This window comes from Candoia aspera, chromosome 1 (genome assembly GCF_035149785.1).
Source record: "Candoia aspera isolate rCanAsp1 chromosome 1, rCanAsp1.hap2, whole genome shotgun sequence".
Taxonomy (NCBI): domain Eukaryota; kingdom Metazoa; phylum Chordata; class Lepidosauria; order Squamata; family Boidae; genus Candoia; species Candoia aspera.
Window position 1 is genome coordinate 290,123,128 of NC_086153.1, and position 24,007 is coordinate 290,147,134.

Genomic DNA, 24,007 nt, shown 5'->3' on the forward strand with positions numbered 1-24,007 from the left:
TAAGATATTTCAGAAGTGTCAGCTTATTATGAGAAGCATTTAGATTTGTTTAATCTGCTACAATAGCAAAATATGTCAATGTAATATGCTGCATAAGTGCATAAAATTTGTTTTATATTTTTACTACAGCACAAACTTTAAAAACTAGGTCCCTCTTTCACAAAAAATACGGAAGACTGCATTATCCAGGTTAATTCTACAGTAATTAAAACAGTCAATCCAACTGAGTTCCACTATTCAATCATGCCTCAAGTACTTATACTTAAGTACCATATTTACGGTTGATTCATACCAAAGCCCACACCATCATCTCAGGAACCAGTAGCACAATGTGAAGCTACACATATACTGCCAGCATAAAGGCAAAAGCTTTACACCCAACACCTCCCCACACCCAGGAAAGATTTGTGGAAAACCTGAAAGCAGCATCATGTGGTCTATAAATGGCTTCCAATGTAAACTACCTGCTGTAAAGATCTCCCACCTATGTGTATCTCCTGCACTAGGTGAATGCAGTACTAGCCTTGGAGTTAGATGGCTGTTCATACACACCCACACACCAGCCTCACCTTGGGAATTAAAGTATTTCCAGTATTTCTGAAACTAAATTCAGTTATCACAAATTTATTCAGAATCACTCCTCACAGCATTCTTTTTAGCTGCATGTCATGGAGAAAAAGTCATTTCCTGAGAATTTGAATCTTAAAATATTTTATAGCACTCCTATAGTTCCATTGCACACTATTTTTACTATTATTTCCTAATATTTAAAAATTAGTTGTTGCAATTATAAAAAAGAAAACTACTAAAAGAAGATAGCAAGCAATATCCATTATGTTTAAAAACTACAGATAGCTTAGTAAAATACAGTGTGAAATGTTTCTGCTGAATGTCTGTCACAATTTTCAGTTCTGCTGAGGAAGTTTATATTACTTATCACACACACATGCATTTCATTCTGCTAGCCAGATGCAAGCCACATTACCATTCCAATTCTGTACCTGGAATGCAGTTTATCATTACTACACATTACCTTTAATGACTGTTTAATATTAGTAAGCATGAAAAAGAATGAAAACATGAAGCTATGATGTTCACTGAACAGAGTTACTAGAAGTTACTGTTACATGCCAATTTGACAAAACCATCACTGACCACCTTCCACCTGTTTACATCCTTTACTATTTAGGGAGGCAATTCCTGTAAAACAGAACATCTCAAAATCAAACATATAAGAAGTAATATTGTTGTGAACTCTTTAAAATATTACTTGAGAACAAGACTGTACCTGAACTGTCAGATCCTCCTTCAGGACTGCCACTGGAATACATGGTAGCTAGCTTCCCATCCAAAATAAATCTGAACCATCCATTGCTTCCATTTGAAAGTTCCAAGGCTGCAGCATCACTCCAAATATATAGGCAGTCCCTTCCTCTAATAATTGACCAATCTCTCCAGTGATACGGTTTACCCTGCTGCAACTCTTTGGCATCTTCCTGAGGTTCATCTTCCTGTAAATCAAAGTTATTAGGGTACTTGTAAATTTACTTTACAATGTAAAGTTTAAAAAAAAAAAACAATTTTAATGCAAACTAACCCAATTTGCACTTTCTAAAAGTTACATGTATAATTTTGCAGTTTCACCAATTTTGCAATGCAGTCTGTAAATAAAAAAAATGCATACTAGGAAATTACCAGACAAAATGCACATATCAAAAAGATTAGTATAAATTTTCACACATAACTTATAAAAATGCCAATTGATAAAAATGGTCCAAATTTATCACTGGTAAAAATAAGAAGGTAAGAAAGTTATGTTCCACTGTATATTATGCTATATAATATAGAATTCTATCTAATCAGTTATTCATGGTAAAACACAGCAAGATTTTCTATAGGCAATATTTTTGCATATAGCCATTATGGATATACACAATCAATTCTATATTTCATATGCTTTCATATGCTTCTTATAGATTAAGAAGCAGCAACATTTATCAAACACGTACCAATGCACTTTGCAAAGTTCCTTTTTTGAATGCTTTGCACAACCCTAAGCACACATTATTACTAGCCAGCGTTACTGAACAGGCAGGCAGCTAAGATAGTTTTAGTGTTAATGTAGAAAAGAATATTAAGTCTTCCTTAACCTGGTAGCTTTTAGACCCGAACTGTATCGTTCTCCAATCAACAAATGTTAAATGAACTTAGAAATGTGGAGTCCTTGGCGCTCTCTGAGCCTGGTTGTTTTCTTACAGATGTTTCATTGCCAGACTAGGCAACATCTTCAGTGGGAAGAGGGAGTGGGCCTTGCTCTCAGTTTATATACCGTGGCTTGCCCTGCTTGTGTTGGTAGGGATGTTGCTCTCTCCTTGGGAGTTCCTTGATTGGGCTGTTGTTTGCTGCTTGGTTGATTGACTGAGTTAATAGTTCCTTGATTAGGGTGTATTGTGCTGTTTGATGGTTCATTGGGTGTTAATCCTAGTGTTGATTTTTGCATCTCTGGGTGTTGATTGCTGGCAAGGGAGGTCCTGGTCTTTTGGCCTTTCTATTGTCTCTTTTGAATGGCATGTAAATGTTGTTTACCTCTATGCGTCTGTTGATGGCTGCTTTGAGTGCCAGACTTCCAGGAATTCTCTGGCGTTTTTGGATTTGGCTTGGTTTAGGATGCTCACCGTTTCCCAGTTGAAACTATGGTTGAGTCTGTCCATGTGTTGTGAGATTATGGAGTTCTCATTGTGTCTTCTGACTGCTAGTTGGTGTTCGTGGATGCGCTCTGCTAGTCTTCTGCCTGTCTGTCCTACATAGTGGCTGTTACAGTCTTTGCATTGTATGTTGTAAATAACTCCTGTTTTTTCTTCTTGGGCTATTGGGTCTTTTGGCTTGCTTAATATGTTTTGAAGAGTTTTAGTTGGTTTATGTGCTACGGTGATGCGGTTGTAACAGTCTGTTGGTGGTTTCTGAGATCAGTAAGCAAACAACAGCCCAATTCTTTGCACTGAAGATGTTGCCTAGTCTAGCAATGAAATGTCTGCAAGAAAACAACAAGGTGCAGAGAGCACCAAGGACTCCACAGTTCAATCCCGAGCTACAAATATTCACTTCGATTGGAACTTAGAAATATTAAGAATTTAATCGTGACTGGTTCCATTAAATTGTTTGCCTCTACTTTACAAGCCTAGCACATTATGATTATCTATTACAGCATAAATAGCTTCTCTGGCAGACTTTAGGACTAATTCAAAGAATTCTATTTCAAATCAGTACATATTTCATTACTAAAAATAAGACTATAGTTCTATGGTTTAACCCTGTGGCAGACAACTGCAGCACCTGGATTCTTTTCTTTCCAACTGAAGCTTCCTCCGAATATAACAATTAAATCAGCATAGCTCTCCCCCCACAACTATTTTCAGATGGAAAGCGTAAGAAGAATGCACCATTCACCTTAGAAACTACATATCACAATTAAAGAAATAAACTTTCCCAAGCATGTTCCCAAAATCTAGACTTGCCCTCAAAGCAGGAATATGAGAACACGTTGCTGCATAAAAATAAATCCTCTTGCATGATACTCTTTGCCTGCAAGCGAAGCAAAGCCATTACCAGAACTCTCTGCATTTTTTATGGAATTCAATATTTCAAAATTTCAAACACTAGAACTATTGATAAATACTGGATTAAATTCTTACTTTCTCTGGTTTAGACTCTTCTTCATTCTCATCATCTGAAGATGGGCCAGCCAAAGTTGACACTTTACTTATTACACCAAGCCTAGCAAGTTGGTCCAAGAAAAGGTCACCTCCTTTATCCACCAAATCTCTTATGATCTGCAAAGCTAATAAATGGCCATCATCATCATCCTGCAAAAGTAACATAGGATTAAAAAAACCCTCAATTTCTTCCATATCTATGTACAATTAAAATTACCCCCAAAATTAACACTGACCACATGAAACTGACAATCAGAAATTCTTTAACACCCTGTTATAGAAACATTACTATACTTTTTTTTACAAACTGACCAAACACTGGGTAACACTGATTATTCTAACAACCTGAATGCCAGGAAATACTTGGGTATAGAAAGGCTCCCAAACCAAAAAGCTTTGGGCTACTTTGCACAGCAAACTAAAATAAAACTAGATTTTTCATCTATCATATAAGCAGTACAGAAGTAGTGTCAATCCCAGTTGCACAAATATACTTATATGATAATATGCAGGGTACAGATAAACCACGTTTACTGACCACAATTGGGACCGGCAACTCGACTCCTAAGTGATGCAGTCGCTAAGTGGAAAATCACATGACTGCAACTGTGTTTATGGTTTTACTTCAGCCTTCCTTTTCCCCCAGTCCCCCGTCCTTTGGAATGCTCACCATGGCGCTGGGATAATTAGCAAGAAAGAAATTCTTTGTATTTACATCATTACTGTAATGGTGAACAAGTGACTCAGAAAGATGCCGTGAAGATGCAATGGCCCAAACTTACTTTTTCATTGCGGTCATCACTTCGAACAGTCGATGCCCGAGGCAGTCATTAAGTGAGGTCTACCTGTATGTTGCTCAAAATTACCTTCAACTGATACCTCAGAGATGGAATTCATCCAAATTAATTCATTTTGACATATCTGCTTATTTGACTGGCAGTGACTGAAATTGTTATGTAATTTCTAAATAACCTATGTTTTATAGCACAAAATTATAGGCTTTCAAAAAAATGAGGTGCAAAACATTCTGAATTTGAATTGAATTCTGAGCATAAAACAGCTGTTTCATATTAAACAATTTGATTTGGGAAGCTTAATTGAAACAACTTTTTTCAAACTCAAAACGGGACTTACAAATTCATATTGTTTTGCACACTGCTAGAAGAAAATAGAATACATAAAAATGAAAAATACCTCTTGATCTAGAACGGTAGCAGTGATCTCCACCAATACTGTAGGTAAATTATGTCCAACATCTGAGTCACAAACTTCTTTGAGAAGTGCTTCAGAACAAAAATGAATCATTTTTCTGATGAGAGCAAGACTTGCTTTTCTATTCAAGAGAAAACAGCAGTTTTAAAAATTAAGAGGAAAAATACACTTTGGGAATTACACACCAACTAAGTTTTGAATTTAAACCCAATTTACTTGTTTTATATTACTATCACTTGGAATCAGATTTTTATTCTGGCCAGTTAAGAACCATTCAGAGTCACACCACTGTTCCATTCCATTGCTATCTTCTCCCCTCACGCATGGTTGCCTGATTCTGCCTTTATGGTGGATCACTGGAATACAAGCTATGACAACTCAAAATCAACCTTTTTTCCAGTAGTCTTAAGTAGAGTAATAATATGCATAAGTAATATGCTAGCTTGAGAGAAAGAATCAGCAAGCTGAAAGTCTTTTAGTCAGAACATTATAAATTTGGTTCTTATGGAATACTTAAATTTACATCCATGAAGAGAGCCTTTTCCTTTTTTTTTACCTTATTGAAGGCAGCATAGTTTGTTGAAATGTTTGCGCAAACACAGGTAACAGTCTTTTCAAGTATATTGGTGCCATTTCTGGGTCACCTTTGGGCTCATTTGATTCTTCTTCATCTTTGTTAGCATCTTTCTTTTTCTTTTCATCTCCTTTGTTAACTGGACACATCCAGTCACCTACAATTTGTTTAAAGAAACTTATCTTAAAGGTTTTTTAAAAGCATGTCCTATTAGTTGTATTGATTACTGCAAACCACTTGGACAATCTCAATTGAATAAATTTCAGTTAGACCATTTTCTGTCAGAATTCAGGCTTGGGTATAAGACAGAAACAGCACAGCTTACATTGGTTGATGACCTTTGTCTGGATCTTTTGGTCCTATTTTCAGCTGTCTTTGATACCATCAATCATGCTATCTTTCTGGATCATCTATAAGATTTGGGGAAACTGTGTTCCAGTAGTTCTGGTGCTTCCTCAGTGGACAATTCCAGTCAATTAGAAGTTTTTTTTAACACAGTTTATTAACTGTGAAGTTAATAAGTTAATAAAACTGACACCAGAAGGAAACATTTTTCAGTAATGGCACCTACATTATGGAACAGCCTCTCCCAGGAAGCTAGACCAGCCATCATCATCATCATCATCATCACCGAATTTATTAAATTTATATGCTGCCCAACTCCCAGCGACTCTGGGCAGTTTACAACTGTTAACAGTATTGTATTTCCAGAAGCAAGTTAAAACAGAGCTCTTCTGAGGGCATTTTAAATGTAATATTTTGAAGGAATGCCATATATATGTTTACACTGCTCTAAGTTACTATTTTTAATTTTTGTAATTGTTATATTTTTATATTGTGAATATTTAATGTTTAGATATTTGTAATTTGTACACTGCAGAGACTTCCTCAAGTATAGGAGTTTACAAATCTAATAAATAAAAATAAATAAATTAGGAAAAAAAAAATATTGGCCAGCTTCATACACTTGACAATTGGTAACATAAAAAAGAAGCTATATCATTTTAATCATCTTACTGACTAGTAATTGCATTATCTGAATTGTAGCTTCAGAAATGTCAAGCTGCGCTAACAGTTTTGTCACCTTCCTCCCAAAATTATGCCACACATGTAAGAATATATTTTTCTCACAGTTCAAATCACGCAACTTTCACTACCAGATGAAGATTCATGCTTTCCTATGCTGTTTTAGAATCACCAAGGCAATAGTAGACAGCATTGAGCGGGACACTCAGTATTTCAAACGATAAACAATAACCAAATCAGTGTATTTATTTATTTATTTTTCAAATTTTGTTACCACCCTTCTCCCCCAAAAGTGGTACTCTGGGCGGCTTACAATAAAATCAATGGTACAACAATAAATGTTAGAATCCCATAAAAATAAAGCACGTTACAAATATAAAATGCAATATAAATACATATAGAATCCAAGTGGCTATAAAAATTCCAATCCGGTGGAAGGGGCTCTAAAGCGCAAGCCACCCCCAAGAATGGTTACCCACCTTCCCGCCCCAAGCAAGATGGCAGAATTTATGTTTTAAAATCTGCTCACCTAATGCATTTTGATATTCTTATATTGAACTTGCATTTTAAGAAAACAGACTGGCAACTTTTCGCACTAACCAGGAGACTGAAGAATGGCAACTACTTCACTATGTCCTCTTTCACGAGCTTTGTCCAAAGGAGTCTTTCCATCTTCATCTCTCAAATCTGGATTGGCACCATGTCTCAAAAGAGTCTACAAGTAATCAAGTGTTTATTACTAAGCTATTATTTGAAAAATGTAACTTTGGTTCAGTTTTAATTTCTAATCATGCAACTGAAGCACTGAATTTAGACAAAACTATCCTAATTAGTGAGCAATGGTATTTTCATACTTCTTTGAAGATCTGCAGTTTGTGGAATAACAAAAGAAAGATATAGTTTTTTTCTCAAATAGAGAGTCAGTTAATTTGGAGATAGTTTGGGATACCTATAAAGCTTACGATCATTGTAAGATAATAACCTGTGCTTCTTGGCAAAGAAGATACATGAATCACAACACAGAAAATCTGAAAAGCAGCACTTAAATGCCATAAAACAGACTCAGGAAGCATATCATGCTTTGAGATCTACTAAGCTGGAATTCGACCAATTATATGCTTTGGACGTGGAACTTTTTTTTTTTTTTTTTTTGAACAGGGAGAAAAACCTGAGAAATTATCAGTGTCTTGTGTGAAACATCGGCAACAAAATGATACCTTTGGTAAGAAAATAATTGTGAACAAATTATACAAATTATTCTCTTTTTAAAAAATTCTATAAAAATTGTATTCTACACATGTGGATGTACTAAACATTTTTTAGAAATGTAATAAATCTTCCAGAAAATTCAGAGTGTAGACAGGCAATCTGGCTCCACACCTAAAATTACATAAAATCTCCGACTCTACTGATAAGATGATGTCCAGAAAAGCCCCTGGACTAGATAGAACAGCAGCAGAATGTATAAAAATGGCAAGGAGAAAGCAACTTCTATATATCTGAAGAGATTTCAGGCATCTTATGAAAATAAAGTTTACACCACTGTGATTTTGACAGCTGGTAAAGAACCTATCAGTGAAAGAAACCAGAAGTCTGAATGAACAGATGTATCATGAATGAGCAATCAACAAAACATTAAACCAATAAATAATTAGGCCCCAGCACTGCTCTCACAATACTCCAATCTATGATCAGGATACATTATTTGAAATGCAAGTATTAAAACAATTTACACTGGTAAACTCATGAATACCTTCTCTGATTTGAATACATGACAATATATTTTACTTTCTAATCGTACAACAAAATATTTGGCATGCTTACATCAAATTTAAATTCTCTTTAAAAAGGAACATGGGGTAGGTTTATTTCTATTCTTGCATTATTTAAAAAAGCAGAGCATTAAACAAATCGTTACTATAAAATTCACCTTTGCTACTTGAGGTCTTCCAAAACACGCTGCATAATGTAAAGATGATGACCTTTGACCCCTGTTGACATCAGCACCCCGTTCACAGAGAAATTCAACCTGTTTTATATAAGAGAACAGGTTAGGTTTATTTATACATTTTTTCCCTATGAAGAAAGTTAACCCCATTATTCTATTCCATGTTTACCATTTCTTGAGTTCCAAAAGCTGAGGCCCAATTTAAGAGGGTCTGTCCTACATCATCCATAAAATTTACTTCAAAAGCTGTAAAGAAGGAAAAAAAAACCTTGCTCTAATTATTCAATGAAACTAACACAACAAAGGTTAATTTTCAGCATGCACCTTGCATATCACATAAACCTATAAATCTTTTTTTAAACTAAGACATATAGCCAATCCTATGAAAAAATCCTGGTCATCTACAAATTATACCAAACAAGAACAATTTGCTTACCTCCTGTGTCAATAGCATCTATCAGGGCATCAGTATCTTTACTACGAATGCAATCTATCAATTGCCGATGGGAACGTTCCCCAGTACTATCCAGTCTACGCAGTCCTGGGATTCTTCCTGTGGACCCAGCACTTGACTTTGGCAATGCTTTCCTTCCTTCAAACAGTAGTACCAGAAGAAGATCTACCAAACGCATGGTATCAAGCACACATCTTTCATCACCCTGCAATGCACTCTCTATAGAATCTGGAAGCTCTGATCTTAGGAGATCCTGGAAATAATTAAAAGTGTGAACAACAAAAATATACAGGACATTAGAAAATCCAGTGAGAAAGGGATTACATCTCCATATGAAAAAGCTGAGCTTTCATATATAAATCAATTGCAACTGGTTAATTTTTTAAGTTAACATTCTGAGGATTTAAAATGTGTAATTACAGGAAGAATAACAGCATGAATGTAACTGTTTCTCAAGTACAGGCATTTAGAATATACAGAATGTGGTAACATAATATATGTCACAAAACACTGTTTTTTAAACTGTTAAATAGTTAACAATATTCCAAGAATGCTTACGTGTGTTACTACTGGAGAGCCTCTGCAGAGGGTTGATAACAGGCTTACTATAGTTGACACCTGATTACTTAATTTAGAGTCCGCTGTTGCAGTCGGTGCCCCTGTGCTACTCCGGCCAGGTTTACATGCTGAAGAAGGTCCTGATGCAGTACCACCTGCTGCAGCCATACGAGATAACAGCTCTTCAGTTAGTCCATGTTTGGCTAATGGTGCTGGATCAACTCCACGGCGAGTAAATCTATCAGCTAGTGAGGCAAAACATCTCAGTGCACCATCAGAAACCTGAAGGAAATAGGTACACATAGGATTATTCTCAAAGAGTTATTATTCTTGAAGAACAACCATGAGACAAGTTCTTTCAGGATTATTTAGTACAGCAAGCTATACTTACTCAAGACTATACTCAGACATTCTACAGACCTTCTACTGTTGCCACAGAATATATTCTTAAAGCTACTAGCATGTAAATTCTGGATTGCCACAACCATGATTTCCTATGTTCAACTACAGAAGCCTTGCTTATTCCTACTGTTTTTCTTGGGCCACATTCCAACAATTCACGAAGCAAAAGAAGCAAAAGTACTTTTCCCAAGCTTGCCCTTCATCTTCAGTCTGTCCAACAGCAGGGATATGACCCTATTTAAGTCCTCCCTACATAACTATCCCTTTACATGCACTGTCCTTTTTCTAATGATTTATGAGAAAAGAAAAGAAATATATGAAGATAGTTTTGCAATTCTCAACGTAGAACCAATAGAATTTAAACAGAAACAGATAAGGCATGTACAAATCTCCAAATAATCATGAAGTTGAGTGAGTGACCTTAAGACATTCTCTCCACTTTCTAGCACAGAATTATTGTGGGGATATAAGTGGAGATGAGAAAACCATGTACACTGCCTTGAACAAAAGTATGGTAATATATGTTATAATTGTCTTAATAAATATTAAGTTAATACTTCCAAACAACAGTTCATTTATACCTGCTTAAAATGGGGAATATGATGCTATTAGAGTTCAACTCTTCGTAATATTTTTTACAGACTTGCAAGTATGTGGCAAGATACACATAATTTAATTAATTATGGCATTACATAGGTCACCACATTCATCAACTATTTACCTGATGGTCTTCATGTTTTAATAGACTTGAGAGGGATTCAACACAGATCTCTAGGGAAGAATCCTGTGGTTCCATTTTTCCACAAAGTCTGGATACCACAGCCATAGCAGAATGTAAAGTATCTTTATGAACAAGGTGCCCACTATCACGAATAAATGTCAGCACACAGTTCAACCCTCCAGCTTCAAACACAGCACCAGATTCACGGGTACAGATAAGTTCCAACACCTAAATGCAAATGGAATTCTGACATCAACTCATGGCAAAAAACATGCCCCTAAAGTTTTTTTATCTCACTGAACCAATGCATTTTTTAAATAAACAGGTCTTCACCAATCAACAGTTGCTTTAAGGTACAAGAACATTTCATGCTGTTAAACAGCACAGCAACAGAGATTGTGTGTGTCCATAAGGAAGGGATGGGAGACAAATGACAATAAGCTCTAAACAGAAAATAACAGCACAGAATTATAGAAATGTCAGAATAGAGCAGATAATAAATTAACTGGAGGAAAGCACACTCATTTCTTAAACAGTATGAAAAAGCAACTTCCAAAAACAAACCTCCATAAATCAGTGTCAGATAATTGTTCAGGTTTTATGACAGAATGTGTGTGACTGATATGAGCAAATATTGAAACAACCTCTGTATTAATATCTGGTTGGATTAATGCAAGTTGTTTTTTTCTGGAACTTAATTTATACCAGAGAATATGTTTTAATATACAGTAAGTTGATATGAAGAAGTTAAGTGTTTAAAATGCTTTCTAGGTTTGAAACACATACTTTATATTACTTTTTAGTTACATATCTTGAGAGTCAAGCTTTTCGATTTTTATGTAATACAGTTGATGGCAGCTGTGAACAGGAAACAAGAAAGTATCAACATTCCTGTATGTCAATTTTCTTATTAAAATGTTTTCTGATGTTGTCAGCCCTAGGAAGCAAAACATATTGGCACTTTTCCCCCTTTGGAAAGAAGCCATTTTTTTTAGCAGTTAAGGAAGAACATTGGCAGGATTGGGGAAAGGAGCACAGGAAGTCAGAAGAATGGTAGGTTAGACTGGGAAGGATCAGGCAGGGTTGGGGTAACTTTTCCTTCAGATAGAGAAAAATCAAAATAAGCAAAATGTTAAATCAGGGAAAAAGTGATAGAAGAAAATACAGTGGAAAACAGACAAGAAATGCAAGGTTAAATAAGCAGAAATTCTGTACCTTTTTGCATCCCTGCAATCAAGTTTCTTTGTAATAACACCAACCTTTTACTTACAAACTTTTTGTTGGCGATACTTTAAACCAGGGGAATCAATCCGTCTTCATAACTGATTTAACTATGTGCCAACATACAGAAACCACCACTCTAAGTGGTTTCCTCTAAGTGCATTCTCATGCTTTTATTACATTTAATATCTATAATACATTAGTTAGGACTGAAGTCCAAATAATCACAAAGACTTATATACAAAGCAAAGGTGGAGTAATGGATCAGGAGAGTTTTCTATATTACTTAATGTTGGCAAGATGGTGTCTTATGCAAAATACCTTACTGTCCTCTATCATGATTTGAAAATATTTTTAGCTGAAATTAAGTAATGCCTTCATACAAAGCTGATTAATGAATGCTGTTCTTGGTGTTTAATTTTGATGCCAAATACCTGGAGATCTTTATCTTCTGTACTTGTATAATCAGGACAGAACAACAATACTATATAAAATCAGAACAGAATAAACAATACTATATATGTGTGCATCTGTAAGTGCACATTATATGGGCATTCTGCACATGCAGGCCTTTTCAATACTATACTATATGTATTTTTATACTGACAAATTTTTATGAATAAAAAGCATTACCTATAAAGCTATAGATGAATATAGTTTGTACTTTAAGGATCTAATCGCAGGCTGTGGATGAGTATATGAGTATTTTGCAAATACTATACCTGTTTAGTAAAACTCTCTGGGTTTATAGCAGCTAAATCCTTGTCTAAAATATACACATTGATGTAAACATGATTTATCCTCACCAGAGCTTTTCTTGGTGACAAATGAAAAATACAAACCTACCTTTACACATTGCTCAGCTAAGTCTCTACTAGTTCTGTTGTTAAGTTCCACAACGACTAAACGATTACAAAGTGCTTTGATAGCACCATCTACTCCTACGATCCGTCGAGTGCATTCTGCTGATACATCCAAATAATAAGTTATGGCACGAGCTGTTACCTCCAATACATTGTCAGGAGCACTTTCATCAAGAAAAATTTTACATAGTGCAGGCAAAAAAGTACGAGGGGGACATCTGCAAGAAGAGAAATACAATCCATCAATTGCAAATTCATTCTCCACTGTACGTATTTATCCTACTTACTAGATTAACATCTAGACTAAATGAGTACATTATAGACTGCATTCCAAGAACTGCAGATAACAGCTGTTTCGTATTTTGCTGTTGAGGAATTAGCATAATTTGTATATTCTTTTTTTAGCTGCTATTTTAGTTTAATTTTTAAACTTAGTTTAAACTGTAAATTTCTCTGAGAAAGCTTTATTCTGGAGCATATAAAACATTTTAATAACAACACGGTTCAACACAATACATTTCCTAATTTCTATTATGTTGACAGGATACTTTTCTATTGACCTATCCACTTCCTCTAAATCAATTTAGTACAATTTGTTAGTTTGACAGGTATATCATGCTTTGTGGATGACGACGATGATGATTTATTACATTTATATGCTGCCTGACTCCCAATGATTCTGGGCTGTTTGTAGGAGGGCTACTCTCCAGAATCATGGGCAAACATAGGACTAATTGCATAGTGTATTTTTTAAAGATGAACTGAATGCCTTAAGTCTCTACAATATTTTGGCAGTATGGGTTGCAAAAGAGGCAGCAGGGGAAACTATAGCCCGCATTCTTGTGCATTCCTGTTCAAAGACAAAAGCAAAAAATGTGTTCTGGATACTCATAAAGGGCTCTAGAAAACATTATGTGATAGAAAGGATTGAGGTACATAGAGGAATCATGAAAAATTGAGGATCCCTTGACCATAAGCAGAAATACTTTCCAGTTGCACAAATAAGTTCCAAGTTAATATTTGTAATTGCAGATACAAAGCTGTGGTTCTCAGATCGTGGTAAGCCATAAGGTAGTTCATCTTTGTGTACTGCACAACACAAGTAGACAAATGGGCACTTCCAGATTAATATCTCACTATGCATTTAATAGTCTGACTTCTTCAAATGACTTGCTTTGAGGAAGACAGAGATTAATTCTTCTCCATGACTACACCCAGTATCATATAGCAGAAATTATTCTTGCTCTCCTCCCCGTTCTGACTCAAATGAAGATGTCCCAAACACCTGAAAATCTGGGAGATACATGGCACAGAGAATTCAATCTCCCAATGGAAGTTCTTTTCATTGGTAGGGAAACAAATTTGGAAACAATCCTTATCTAATACGTATAATGAACTCAAGATAAAACATTTCAAATTGCTGGATACTACTATACTATGTTCTGCAAGTTAAATAAAAAGATAGAAATGAGTACTGCTTGAAATCCTGGAGAACTGATGCATTCAGTATAAACAGTAATGAGTAAGACAGAATATTGATCTGACTCTATGTAAAGTATTTTTATGTATTGATTATATCAACTTATATAGCCTATAACGGGACGCGGTGGCGCTGCGGGTTAAACCGCTGAGCTGTTGATCGGAAGGTCGGCGGTTCGAAACCGTGCGGCGGGGTGAGCTCCCATTGTTAATCCCAGCTCCTGCTCACCTAGCAGTTCGAAAACATGCAAATGTGAGTAGATCAATAGGTACCGCTTCGGCGGGAAGGTAACGGCGTTCCGAGTCGTCATGCTGGCCACATGACCCGGAAGTGTCTGACAACGCCGGCTCCAAGGCTTAGAAATGGAGATGAGCACCGCCCCCTAGAGTCGGATTCGACTGGACTTTACGTCAAGGGAAACCTTTACCTTTACTTATATAGCCTATATTAGGAGGTGAACATAGGGTTTAAAACCAAACAAAAACTTTTTTTCCTAACTTTTTATATGAAATAAAACCCTGATTACCATACAGATGCAGTTGCAACATGTTTTTCTGCTATTCTTTTTATTCACTATGTAATAAGATTGTCTACCAATTGTGAGTTTTTCAAATTAATTTTTTATTCAGTTACTTGAACGAAGACTGGCTTTTTTCCATTTGCCAAACCTTCTCTTTAAAGGGAATGATTCTTAGAATTTAAATTACTTTATTTAAGGAGACAAATGCTTTAAATTTAGCAACAAAATTGGAACAAAATAGGCAGATTGTATTTTAACAATTTCACATAGGAGCATTATAGCTCAGATACTTACACAAATAAATAAGGAAAGCTTCATAGTGAGAAAGATGGAATTATCCAACAAAACATCTTACAATTGTAAAAGCTGTTTTGCACAATGCAGCTGCCATGGCTTTCCCACATAACAGATGAAATCCAATAATAGGACTCTGCTGACAGCACAGTCACTATTCATACAACTAAGTGGGAATAACTTCCTGTCCTTCCCACATCTTCTCAGATCTATGCTGAAGGACCTATCAAACTTACAGAATAAGTAAGTTTGCAGGAAGCAACAGAAAGCCTCCTTTTGTTAACACTGGAAAAGTTTCTCCATTCCAGTTCAGAAAAATAAATAAAGTTAATAACCTACCTACCTACCTATTTATTTTATTATCCTGCCTTTCTTATAAAGTACTAAATAGTGTGGGAAGAAGATAATTCCCTAGGGTAATGCTAGAAGGCAGTGTTACCCAGTAAAATTGATTTATGACAGACTTAAGGCCAGTACTTATTCACTCTGTGCTATGGGATTGTCATAAGTTGCAGTGATGACAGATACAGTTTAGATGTCAATAAGATATTTAACAATTACTTGCCATATGTTAAGTAAATTATATATCTGACAATGTGGGCAGGGTTCTCTGTGGTACAAACCCAGCCATCAGCAGACTGGATCCTTGCAACCCCTTGATCTTCTGGGATGAGAGTTAGACTCGGAAGGTGACCAATGCCTCTGAAGAAGAAGGTGGTGCTGGCTGCCTTGTAGAAGGCAGTGGTTCTTCCCTGCTTAAAAATATCATTTGCAATCCAACAGCATGAGATAATTTCTATTTGATCCTCATCCTTCCCTTTCTAAGGAAATTTGCAAAAAAGTAGTTGGATTATAGCTACAAAGGTTCCTGGAGGACTCTGGATCCCTTCCAGTTGAGGTCCAGTTGAGGTCCAAACTTGAAAAACCAAAAACTACACTGGTCACTCTTGTAGATCCCATCCGATATGACCTGGATGGAGGGAATTGGCTATCTGGCTGGCATTTGATCCCCAAACCATGTACCCTTCTGGATTGCCTGCAGAGTTAAAAGTTGGAAACACTGTATTGTAATGGTTCAACTCCTTCCTGAGTGGCAGTTCCAGTCAGTATTAGTGTGGAAGAACTGTTTCAGCCCCTGGTCATTGAAGCATGGAGTTCTTAATTTTCTTTTCCATGTTACTCAACATTTATAGAAAGCTACTGGGTGAGATTTGCCATCAGTTTTGGGATGAGGTATTAATAAGGGATATTAAAGTGTTGCACTCCCCCTTAAGGAGCAGGTATGTAGCTTGCAGGTTCTCCTGAACTTAGAACTACTGTAAAACAGGTGGAGTCAGTGGCCAAGGTCGTCTCTGACCAACACTGGTTGGTATACCAGCTGTGACCTTTCTTAGAGTCAGAGAATGTAGTGACAAAGTCACATCCTTTTTTTTTCTTTTACTCCTAGGTTATATTACTACAATATGCTTTACTCAGCACTGCTTGTAAGATTACTTGAAAAATTTTAACTGGTGCAAATATAGTGGCCCACATGCTGATAAAAATCACTGCTGCAGTGGATGGTGCATAAATTCTAGCAAACAAACAAACAAGCAAATAAATGTTCACAGAAACTTCATTTGTTCTCTTTTAGCTCTCTAAACAAACATATTGCTCAAGTTGAAGTTATTAAAAAGTTCTATATTTCATTAACTGCCATTATTTCCTGTATCTGAATGTATTTATTTTTACCATATGAATACAGGCACGAAAGACACCGGATTATAGGAAAATACACAAACATACACAAGAGAAGTAGCTAGAAGTAACTATACCTAGCATTGAGAAGAAAAACACTTAGAAAATAAAGTTGAAACTTCAGGTGATAGCCAATTGGGACTCTAAGGATTTTTTTAAAAAAGGAATACCACATCTAAAATTATCTCTATAAAAATGTGCAGTATCCCACTTACTTACTTAGCTTATATGCTGCTCCAGTTCTGAAGACCTTTCCTCCTTGAACTTACTGAAGAATCTTTGTGTGGGTAACCTAAAACAATCTATAACCTTCTCTGCACATGGTAGAGTTTAATTTGAAAATATTCAGTCACTCTCAGAATTTGCAAAATGTAGATTCATGGACTGAACATTAGCCTCCCTTTTTCTCCCACATTTTAAATTTATAGTACTATCTTAACTGAAGAATTTTGAAGAACTCAAAAACTACACATTATCTGATGCCTGGAGTAGGTGCACAAAATTGTGCCTGGTTATTTCATATTGGGAGAAAAATATGCTCCACACCTACACTTTTGTCTTTCATAGCATAATGTTACAGGATTGCTAAATTCTCTTGAATCCCAAGGCTATATCAAACCTGCATGGACTTTCTATAATTCAGTTTTCTTCACTGAAATATGTTCATGCCTCGAGCATGTGGATGGTCCCGTCTCTTGGCTGTATTAATATCAATGCATTGCTCACTTGGCAGCCATATATATTTATTTTGTATTTATTTTATATTTTAACTGTTTTAATTATAATTAATTGTTTTATGGTTGTAAGCTGCCCAGAGTCACTTGTTGAGATGGGCGGCTATAGAAATCAATCAATCAATCAGATAAATAAATAAAAACATTCTCAACTATATTCTCTGAAGCACTTACTACCACTCCAATGATACACCTTGGAAATAAAGGTGTAAAATAGACTATAATAATATAGTTGATAAAAAAAGAAGGAACAAACTATTCTTTTCAGCATATTCTTAATTAAGAACACTAATTAAGTGACTGTGGGTCACTTTTAAAAGTCATAATAGCTAAAATGTTCAAGTGCCACTATTAGGGAAATCTATGATGACAATGAATCAGTGTCTCTGAATCACTGCTATTGAAAGATGACTAATACTAATATTAACAGGTCAGAATTACTAAAATGAACATCAGCATTATTATGAAAATCAGCAGTTTTACAAAACAATAATTTATAAACCAAAATACCTGGATTCGGGTAAATTCCCTCCAAATTCCAATCTATTTTTGCCTAGTGCCTAGTTTGTGGTTTTTCTGTCAATGTACTTTTAACAGCAAAGATATTAAATAAAATAGAGCATTTTATTTTTAAAAGAGATGAAAGCAGACCTGTTAAGTCTCTGTTAGGCTCGATTCACACCATCACAAAAAGCCAGCTACAAAATCAGTCACCACCAACAAAAAACAGCTACAAAAATCAGCTATGTGCGCGTCTGTCTTTCAACTATTATATTGTTTCTACTGATTTTGATGTATCTTTGGCTGTTCAGCTAATAAATAAAATATAATGCCCGGTGGGGAATCAAATAAAATATTGTAAAAATACTGTAAAATGTATAAAAAACAGGCAAAGGATTCATACTGCACTTTTCCCACAATACTGGTTTCCTAAGACTTTTCACAAAATTTACTTCCTTTTGTCAGATGCATTTAATAAAACTGGGAACTATTATCACTAAAAAAAAACCCTAACAATATTGCTTTAATACAAATAAATTTTACTACCTGCTAAATTAAAAAAGTGCTCTTATTCTCAAGCAGAAAATACATGTTAAATCTTCAAAGTCCTGTTAATGTATCAGCAGTTTTAGTAATTGGTCCACAATTAAAGTGTCTTAAAAATTAAGGTGGTTGAATTTTGGGACATAGTAGAGATGATTTAAAACATTAATATAAAATACAACTTTATACAGCAGAGGTCTGCCCACAATAACTCATCATTTCCAAGTTGAACAACTAAATCATAATTCTACTCACAACTGTGCCATTTGGCAATTCCTTAGCCAAGAAACAGCTGTGTATCAGCATGTAAAGTTCTTCTAAATTAACACTGTCCTTAGCAGCAACTTTAAAAAAAACAAGATTTTAAATACTTCAGAGCAGGATGTAAGGCAGTAAAAAGACTGAATGCAAAAATATTTTTTATCATATGATTTAATTTTCACCATGTCTGGAATGAAATTCACATATTTTCCCCCCACTGGTCCATATGAAGTAGAGAAAAGCTGTAGAACAAGATTTTTTGCAACATCCAATGTGAACACATGCTAACAAAGCAAACTCTCAAGAATAAAAGGACTTCCAAAGATTTCAGTAGAAGACCTATTAGACATTACTACATCCCAAGAATTAAATTACTTCAGCTACCTCCAATATATATAGTTGCCCAACACAGACCTTGTAATGCCGGGCAGCATACAAAAAGAAGTAAAAATCATTAACAACCAATACAAAGCAACACATCTCATTAAAACTTATTAAAATGATGAAATGGCTAAAAGAATTGAAATTTCCTATAGCTAATCAATTGGGGGCTCTACTCATCCTGACCCCAAGGCCCAGGGAAAGAGCCAGGTCTTTAGTTGCTTTCTAAAGACCTGCAGGATCAAGCCAACCGGGTGTCATGGGGAAGATCATTCCAAAGGGCAGCAGCTACTAGCATGAATCCACACCTCTTGGGTCCCTCATGATCACATTGTTTCAACAGAAGGATTGGAAGTTTGCCCTCTTTGTCAGAGTGTGGAAGACAGGCAGATATCCATGGGAGAAGGTGATCCCACAGATAATCTAGTTCTATGTCATGTAAGGCTCAACAGGCAATAACCAACATCTTGAATTGCACCCAGAAACTTCCTGGGAGCCTGTGCAGTTTGTGAAGTAGAGGTGTTACATGAACATAACAGAGCACACCCGTAACTACCCACACCACTGCATTCTGGACCAGCTGAAGTTTCCAGTTGGTCTTGGGGTTGGCCCCATGTAGAGTGTGTTGCAATACCCAACTGAGAGGTGATTAAGGCATGAGTGACCATGAGCAGGGCCCCCTGAACAGGCACAATTGGTGCATAATATGAAATTAAGCAACTTCTCCTCCCCCAGACACAACTGCCACTTGTCCTGTAAGTTGCAGCTTTGACTCCAGGAGAACCCCCAAACTGTGCACTAAATCCAAGCATGGCAGTGCACCCCAGTCCAGATTCAAGGATGGAATTGCTTGAGTTTTATTTGATTCCAGGATCCACTGACCCAAAACCTATAGCCATTTGGGAGGGTTGAACTGAAGCCTGTTCCTCTCCATCCAGATTCCCACAGACTCTACACAATGGGACAAAGCCTTGACAACTTTACTTAAACAGCCAGGGGCAGAAATGTACAATTGGGTATTATCAGCATACAGATAATACTGCAGCCTATGGATGCAGTAATGGATGATGCTCCCTCCCATTGACTTCACATAGATGCTAAAGAGGTGGGGGGGAGCAGTGAGGCACCTTGCAAACCACAGTTCTTGGATTAGACTGCTGTTCCCCAACAGTAATGAAAACAGTGCATTATAGCTAGTATCACTGATCTTTCCTATAGAACACCACTGCTTTCAGTGGATTGCCAACAGAGATTTCTCTATCAGTATAATCTAGACAAAGAACTTTTGTCACCTTCTCAGTAATAACATTTCAGCACAATGAAAATCAAACTGATCAGTTGATACAAACCAGCCTAAAACCAAAATGAAACTTTACTTACGTTTCAAAGCACCGATCCACATTGTCTGACATCAGCAGCAACATACATAACTGCTCCAGTGCTATTAGCTGCATGTCTCTTTCATCCCCCTGACCCATCTGCAGCCATTCAAGCAATGTGTCTGGGTCCACATCTGCCATGATTTTAAAGTACTATCTCTTCTTAAAAAGCAACCAAAATTCTTTTAAAAATCCAGTCAAATAACTTGGGCCCACCGAATCTTCTATTCTGAGGAAATCCAATGGTTTTACAATCTTCACCTGAGAAAGAAATAGTAATCAAGAGGTTTGCAGTTAATTTCTGTTAGTGCTTCCTAATTTTATCACAATATGTGTTACTAGCATGATATATATTCTGCACAGATAAAAAAACTGTGTAATGCTTCAGAAATAATTTGGAAAAGATGCATTTGAAATACTATAAATGAACAATATTTGAGAAGGAAAGGCTCCGCTGACATTTATACATTTTAGAAAACTTGATCAGGAATGTAAAGGAGCTAAGAGCCTGGTCATTTGGTCTAGTTATTAAGCTAAAAAATATTATGCCTAAAAATTTCAAAGTGGGAGCCAGATGTCTAAAAAAATATTTTTATAATACAAGGGGTATATAAACAACTCTAAAATTGTGACAACATAGAAGAGCAGCATCAAATTTAGCTATTTCAGATACCTAGGACAATGCCAGCAAAATGTTGTATGTTGCAAAATTACAACAGTGGATTAAATCTTAATCCCTATGGTTTTATTTACTGATCTTCTACTAGAAGTTATTAATGGAGTAAAAAAATAGTAAATAGCATTTCAAGGGTTAACAATCTCTTAAATTATAATAGTTTAAGAGCAGCAGTGATTTGTGAACTTACAGATAGTATATATTTTAATTCTTCCTGTACTTTCCCAACCAGGTGTTCTGTTGCTTTGATATTAGTTTCATGATATAGTTTTAAATGTTTTACTGTATTGCCTTGTTTTTTAAGATTATATAGTTTATAAATCAAGTAGCAATAAGACAACGCACACTTCAATTTTAATTCCAATTTTTCTTAGAACAGTTTTACATCATGAACTTAGTACATTCTGTGCTTTGGGGGAGAGGGTTGCTCTTTCTATGCTGTTATTATGTTGCCTTTTAACATCACCAACAGAACCCAAATACAGCCTGTCTTTCGCTCAGTAAGTAGTTGTTTTAGGCCACAACTGCAGAGTTTTAGTTTACCAAAGTTGTAGTGTCTTTGTAGAGTTAACCTCTTGTAATTTTTGTAATGAGAATTCAGTTTCTAGAATGAAAGCTGTGGGTTAAAAGATAGATTTTACTTCAATAAACTCTTTTAAGGGTCAGGCCAAATCTTAATCTAGTATTAAGATCAGGTTAAAAACATTAAGATGATTATATATCAGAGGGACTTAAGGTAAACTTGGGAAGTTTATTGAACTCAAGAGGGCTTATTTATAAACAGGCATATATAGGATTATGTAGCATGTAGTTAATAAAGCTACTATTTTGGCTTCTGAGAGTATAAATGTCTTGAGTCAAACAAGCCATGCTTGGAAAAAGTTTCAATTGCATTATTGCTTATTCATATGCTGACTGTTCATAGTGAAGTATGACCAACAAGACTGAATATATAAAAATAATGTAAACGGTGGACTTAATAAACTGGTATCAATAACAAATCAAACAATGCATAAATTAGGAAAAATTGATACTAACAGTATACAATTTCCACTGAGGAAGGTAAGTATATACTTCTTGAGATCAGTTCTACTCCCCCAAACACCTGCACTTTAGTGCGAAAATCACTTAGAAATAAGTTGGATACACTCTCCCCAACAACACGGAGGAATGGGAAACCCTACTATGGTAGACCATATGCATTACATATGCATTACCTAGGCCCTTAGGTTCGACCCCTAGCTTAAAAAAAAAATCTAAGGCTGGGAATAACCCCAAATTTCACAAAGATACTATCGCTGGAAGATAACTACATGCACTAAGGACTTCTCGAACAGAAGGAAGCTTCATACGTTCAGAGTAGCATTTATACAAGCAGTCTTACAATAAGAGCGTGGCGTCCAACAAATACTGGGCTGCGTTACAGATTTTTGTTTGCTTCCCCCCTTAAAACAACCAAAGCCGGAAGCAGTGTCCGGGCACCGTCTTCAGATCCACTGATTCTCACTGATTAAAGTCCCAAAGCAGCGGACTGAGAAGCCCCAGTGACTCTTCCCCACCGACTCGAGAAAGCCCGGAGAAGAGCAGGCCCAGCAACACCTTTCTTTACGGACAGGACCTCGCTCTGGGCCCAGCAAGAGAACTCGGTCGCTCCCCTTCCATCCGTCTCCCAAGCCCAGTTTTTCAGGGCCTACCGGCCACCGCCTAGCTGAGGCTCCGCGGGGTCTCTACAGACACTTTCCGACCACGCCGTCCCAAAAGAACCAAACTCTTCCCCTCAGGTCCTACTCCGTCACGCCGCGGCACTCGCGTTCTCCGCCAGCCGCAGGCCTTGCAGGGCATCTCGGCCAGGAGGCTCCGGAAACACCGCCGCGAGGCCAGCAGCGTGGGGCTTCTCTCTGCTGACCCAGCGACTCGCTCACCTCGACGCCCGGGCTTCTCCCGCCGCCGCCGCAGTTTTCCGAGGCCTTTCCTTAGTCCGCCGCCAGACAGCGTCGCACCCCGTCCATCTTGATCCTCCCGGCAGAAGCTGAGGGTGTGGGGGAGGAGAAAGACAGAGCGCCACACACACGAGAAGAGGAGGAGGAGTCCGCCAGGCTCCAAGTCAGGCCGAAGCGGACTCCGGAACAGCAGCTCAAGGCGGCCGCAGGGGGCGCTGCGGAGAACGCCGTTCCTCGGGGTTTTCCTTCCCTTCTCGCGTCACGAGTAACTCTGGGCTTCCTCTTTCTGCCCATTATAACTCAAGACCGGCGGCAACGTGACCGCGCTCGGTTCTTGCAGAAGAGCGAACTTAGTTCTTCTTTCTCTTGCCTGGTGTTGATTTTTTGCGGAAGAATAGAAGTGTCCTTCATGGTAACCACCCAGGCGATCATCAGACGCCGTTTTATAAATTGGGCTATGCTCTGGGAAAGAGTTGGTAACACTTTATGGATCTATAGTACAACATTGTAGTGGACAGGTATTGAAAGTGTTAGTTAAAATACATATTTACTTACATTTGTTTACTGCCTGTCAGGTTTACCCCTCTCAAAGGTATTTTCCATCTCAAATTGGAATAATGACGGTAATTTTCAGCAAACGTGTTGGAGCAGGTTGTGGAAACGTGTGTCTCTTAAACCAGGGTTCCTCAACCTTGGCAACTCTAAGCTGTGCAGACTTCAACTCCCAAAATTCCCCAGCCAGCACAAACCCTGGCTTAAGCCCCAACATTTAGAGAACTTAGATGTCTGTGAGTATGGGACAGACTTCTTAATAGGATAGATAATCTTCCTTAATAAGACACAATTGTTGTAAGTTCTGATTGCTTGGT

The 24,007-nt window shown here is 36.9% G+C and overlaps 1 protein-coding gene across 3 annotated transcripts in view; it reads right to left on the reverse strand.

The window, feature by feature from the left end:
- The window catches only part of HECTD1 (HECT domain E3 ubiquitin protein ligase 1), a 72,826-nt gene extending 49,569 nt beyond the window's left edge, over positions 1 to 23,257 (reverse strand). For 2 of the 3 annotated variants that reach the window (XM_063290018.1, XM_063290016.1), the window contains exons 1-13: positions 23,121 to 23,257; positions 20,524 to 20,783; positions 12,676 to 12,910; positions 10,609 to 10,836; positions 9,486 to 9,767; positions 8,910 to 9,180; positions 8,643 to 8,719; positions 8,456 to 8,554; positions 7,126 to 7,240; positions 5,482 to 5,656; positions 4,908 to 5,046; positions 3,693 to 3,863; positions 1,289 to 1,511 (exon numbers count right to left, since the gene is read on the reverse strand). In XM_063290018.1, coding sequence (XP_063146088.1) covers positions 1,289 to 1,511; positions 3,693 to 3,863; positions 4,908 to 5,046; positions 5,482 to 5,656; positions 7,126 to 7,240; positions 8,456 to 8,554; positions 8,643 to 8,719; positions 8,910 to 9,180; positions 9,486 to 9,767; positions 10,609 to 10,836; positions 12,676 to 12,910; positions 20,524 to 20,663 — 2,155 coding nt within the window. In that variant the 5' untranslated portion in view covers positions 20,664 to 20,783; positions 23,121 to 23,257. The remainder of the gene's footprint in view (positions 1 to 1,288; positions 1,512 to 3,692; positions 3,864 to 4,907; positions 5,047 to 5,481; positions 5,657 to 7,125; positions 7,241 to 8,455; positions 8,555 to 8,642; positions 8,720 to 8,909; positions 9,181 to 9,485; positions 9,768 to 10,608; positions 10,837 to 12,675; positions 12,911 to 20,523; positions 20,784 to 23,120) is intronic. The other variant, XM_063290017.1, reaches the window with a different exon arrangement.
- Between the last annotated feature and the right edge of the window lie 750 nt (positions 23,258 to 24,007).